This window comes from Eubalaena glacialis, chromosome 10, assembly GCF_028564815.1.
Source record: "Eubalaena glacialis isolate mEubGla1 chromosome 10, mEubGla1.1.hap2.+ XY, whole genome shotgun sequence".
Taxonomy (NCBI): domain Eukaryota; kingdom Metazoa; phylum Chordata; class Mammalia; order Artiodactyla; family Balaenidae; genus Eubalaena; species Eubalaena glacialis.
In genome coordinates this window covers 82950734-82954354 of record NC_083725.1, presented here as the reverse complement: position 1 = coordinate 82954354, position 3621 = coordinate 82950734, and the positions used below count along the sequence as shown (strand labels likewise).

The 3621-nt window shown below is 60.6% G+C and overlaps 1 protein-coding gene across 1 annotated transcript; it reads right to left on the bottom strand.

Annotated features, from left to right (window-relative positions):
- Positions 1-1642: 1642 nt before the first annotated feature.
- MYOD1 (myogenic differentiation 1) lies at positions 1643-3352 on the bottom strand. The gene is made up of 3 exons (XM_061203096.1): positions 2723-3352; positions 2162-2240; positions 1643-1893 (listed from the first exon to the last, which is right to left on the bottom strand). The coding sequence occupies exons 1-3, from the start codon at positions 3350-3352 to the stop codon at positions 1643-1645; spliced, it is 960 nt and encodes a 319-aa protein (XP_061059079.1).
- Between the last annotated feature and the right edge of the window lie 269 nt (positions 3353-3621).

Genomic DNA, 3621 nt, shown 5'->3' with positions numbered 1-3621 from the left:
CAGAACTTTTGCCAAGCCGTCCATCCAGGGGTACCCTCCCAGAGGTACCTCTGTGTGTGTGTGCGGGGGGGGGGGTCTATGGGCATTGTGGATGTGTTGTCTTCTTTTGTTTCTCAAGACACAGTTCAAATGGCACCTCTTCCAGGAAGTCTTCCCCAGCCCCCTGGCTAAATCAATGGCCCCTCCTCTCCCCTCAGAGTGTTTATCGCTTGATAAGAGCACTGATGCCATCTGTGATGATGCAGGTTTGCATGTGCCCCTCTCCTTGCAGGCTCTGGGCTCTTGTCTTCTTATGAGACCTGACAATGCCAGGATGCTCTAAGTGCTGGGTTACTTCGAGTAGTCGCGTCTGTGCCTGTCTGGCCTTCTATGCATCCCCTTGTGATTACACCTATCACTGAGAGCCTGGAAGTACCATACAGCTTACAATGCTGCTTCACACTCATTCAGTTTTTCCTCATAATGTTGTGAGCACCTTATCACATCCTCTACCCATGAGGATTCCGAGTCGCATCTGGGGGACATGACTTTCCAGTGATCCTTCTGGACACCATACCTGGCTTCACTCTGTGTGTATGGAGGGGCATGATTCTCAACCGTGTACGCACTTCAGAATCACCTGGGGAGCTTTTGAAAAATACTAATTCCTGGACGCGGGTGTCTGCGGCAGATACTTTAAATCAGAATCTCTGGGTGGTGGGACAGGCATGGATCTTTTATTAACTACTCAGATCGTTCTAATATCCATCCTGACAATGAGATGACCTGTGTGTGGTGATGTACATCATGGTCAGAAGAACCTCCTCACATAACGGAAACATACGCACCCCTCCCTCCCCCAACTTCCTCCTTGCAATCCGTCTGCGGCCTACAGGGGTCGCTGCGGTACAGGTGGCCCAGTTTGCGGATTTTCCCCCCTTCAAAATCCTGCCCCCAACCTTAGCAAAAGCCGGAGCCACCGCAGTATAAATTAGCGTCTTTATTTCGAACACCTGAGCGAGCGCCCGCGGCTCGCCCGCCTGCCGTATAAACATACAAAGTCCCTGTCGCACCGCACACCATGCCTCAGAGATAAATACAGCCCTAGGGGCTCCTGCTCTGGCAAAGCAACTCTTATTTACAGGAATAGATTACAAAAGTCTTACAAAAAGTGGTCCTGAACCGGGGGAGGGGGTGGGAGTGGTTACCGTTACAGCTGTTACGCTTGGCAAGGGAGCGGCGGGAGAGAGCCGACGTCCCGAGGGCTCCCGAAAAGAGAGGCTACGCTCCTTTAAGCATCCGGGTGTCCGGGGGCAGGGCTTAGGTCTGCGTGGGTCCCACCCCCCATGGGGGAGGGGGCGAGGAAGAGGAAGGGCCTGGGCCCTCAAGGGTCAGCTCTGGCCCACGGAGTAACATCAAACGGCCATCGCAGCAGGTCTCAGGGAAGGGTGCTGCGTGGAGAAAAAGGACCGTGTCCTTGCCCTGGGGTGCGGAAACACACATCAGTTCCCCCGCCTCTCATACCTCCGGAGGGGTCGCTTTTAAAGCGCTGTTGGGAGGGGAGTTGGCATTTAAGCTCAATCCTTTGGGCGCGAGGGACCCTAAGGGCACCATCCCTCGGGCCCGAGGGCAGTGGCACCCCCCGAAGTGGTCGCCCAACCCCTCAGAGCACCTGGTAGATCGGGTTGGGGTTCGCGCCCGCTGGGCACTGAGGGGTGGTGTCGGGGGAAGGGGTGGGGCTGCCGCGCTCGACCTCGCTCCCGGCGGCCGCCTCTTGCGGGCCTGGAGACGACGCCGGCGGCGCGTCGGCCAGCAGAAGAGCGGGCGCGGCGGGGCTCTCGGTGGAGATGCGCTCCACGATGCTGGACAGGCAGTCGAGGCTCGACACCGCAGCACTCTTCCCGGGCCGGGGTTCTGCGCGGGGAGGGGTAGATTAGTATGCAGAGGTGGAGCCGCAGACAAGTCTCCCACCTCTGGGCTCAGTGCTTTGGGGCAGACAGGAAACTGAGGACGGGCCAGATTCGGGAGGATCCCGCGAAATTTCAGGGTGAAAAAGGAGGGAAGTACATGCTTAGTATTTCATTCCCTGTACCATCTCCCAGGATGGAGGCGAGGAGGTCCTAGGTAAAGAGAAGCCAGGGCAGCTCAAAAGGGAATGTGGGAAGGAGGCGCGAATACGCACCGTTGGGCGCCTCGCTGTAGTAGGTGCCGTCGTAGCAGTTCCGCCGCCGGGCACCACTCGGGGGGCCGCTGTAGTCCATCTGCAAACGGCAAGGGCTACCGAGTCAGGCCCGGGAACCGCGCGGGGTCGGAGCATCACTCCCTGCAGCCGCCCCCTCTCCAACTCCCTAAGTCTCAGCCACGAGAGTTCCGGGCCCGGATCTGGCCGGGTTGGGGAGTAAGGGTGGGCAGGAGCTGTCTGCAGCATGCCGGGCCAAATAGAAGGCAGACAGTCACCTAGGAGCACAAATCTGCATGGGATAAGTGGAGAAAACGACCACATCTTCGTGTCGGCCCAGCAGTGTTCTAATAGCGCCCCCAATCCGGTGGATTGCATCCGTCCCGTGCACCCCCAAAGCACTAGGCCACCCCAGTGACAGCTGCCTGGGGCACCGGGGGTCCACTCTCGGGAAGGTTCCCCGCCCAACCCTCACACCAGAGGGTCCGCTCCCCGCCCTCGGAAACACATTCCTGATATACCAAGAGCTGCGCTCACTTCTCTAGCCCAGCGTCCTGGCCTTACCATGCCGTCGGAGCAATTGGAGCGCGGACTGGACGCGTCCGAGTCTCCGCTGTAGTGCTCGCCGCCGCGGCCTGGGGGCAACGGGCCAGGCGCGTAAAAGGCAGCGGCAGCACCGGGGGGCGCGGCGTCCTGGTCGCGAAGCAGCGCCTGCAGACCTTCGATATAGCGGATGGCGTTGCGCAGGATCTCCACCTTGGGCAGCCGCTGGTTTGGGTTGCTAGACGTGCAGCGCTTGAGCGTCTCGAAGGCCTCGTTGACTTTGCTCAGGCGGCGCCGCTCGCGCATGGTAGCAGCCTTGCGGCGGTCCGCGTTAGTGGTCTTGCGTTTGCACGCCTTGCAGGCCCACAGTAGACAGCGGCCCGCCTGGTGGTGCCCGCTGGGCGCGCGCACATGCTCATCCTCGCGCGCGCCCGGCACCGGGTGCGCGGCCGCAGGGAAGTGCGAGTGTTCCTCGGGCTTCAGGAGCGCGCCCACGTGCACGAGGCGCGGATCCAGGTCCTCGAAGAAGCGCAGGTCCGGGGAGTCGAAACACGGGTCATCATAGAAGTCGTCCGCTGTTGCAAAGTTGCAGAGAGAGCCGTCGGGGCCCGTCAAATCTACGTCTCGGATCGGCGGCGAAAGCAGCTCCATCTCCCGGCGAGGGGCGGCGCAGTCCTGGCTTTGCCCAATCCGGCGGCAGGGGTTGCCAGAAACTTTCTGCGGCTCCGGAGCACAGGCAGTGCGATAGCAAAGTACTGAGGGTCTGAATGTACACCCAGCTGTCCCCCACCCTGCCCTGTCCTGTCCCGCCTGACCAACGGACGGCGAGGAGAGTGGCGGCAGCGCCCTGGGACTTCCCCACCCCTACCTTCAAGCCAGGCTCCCGGGGCTATTTATTCCGTAGTAGCCTAAGGGCCCCC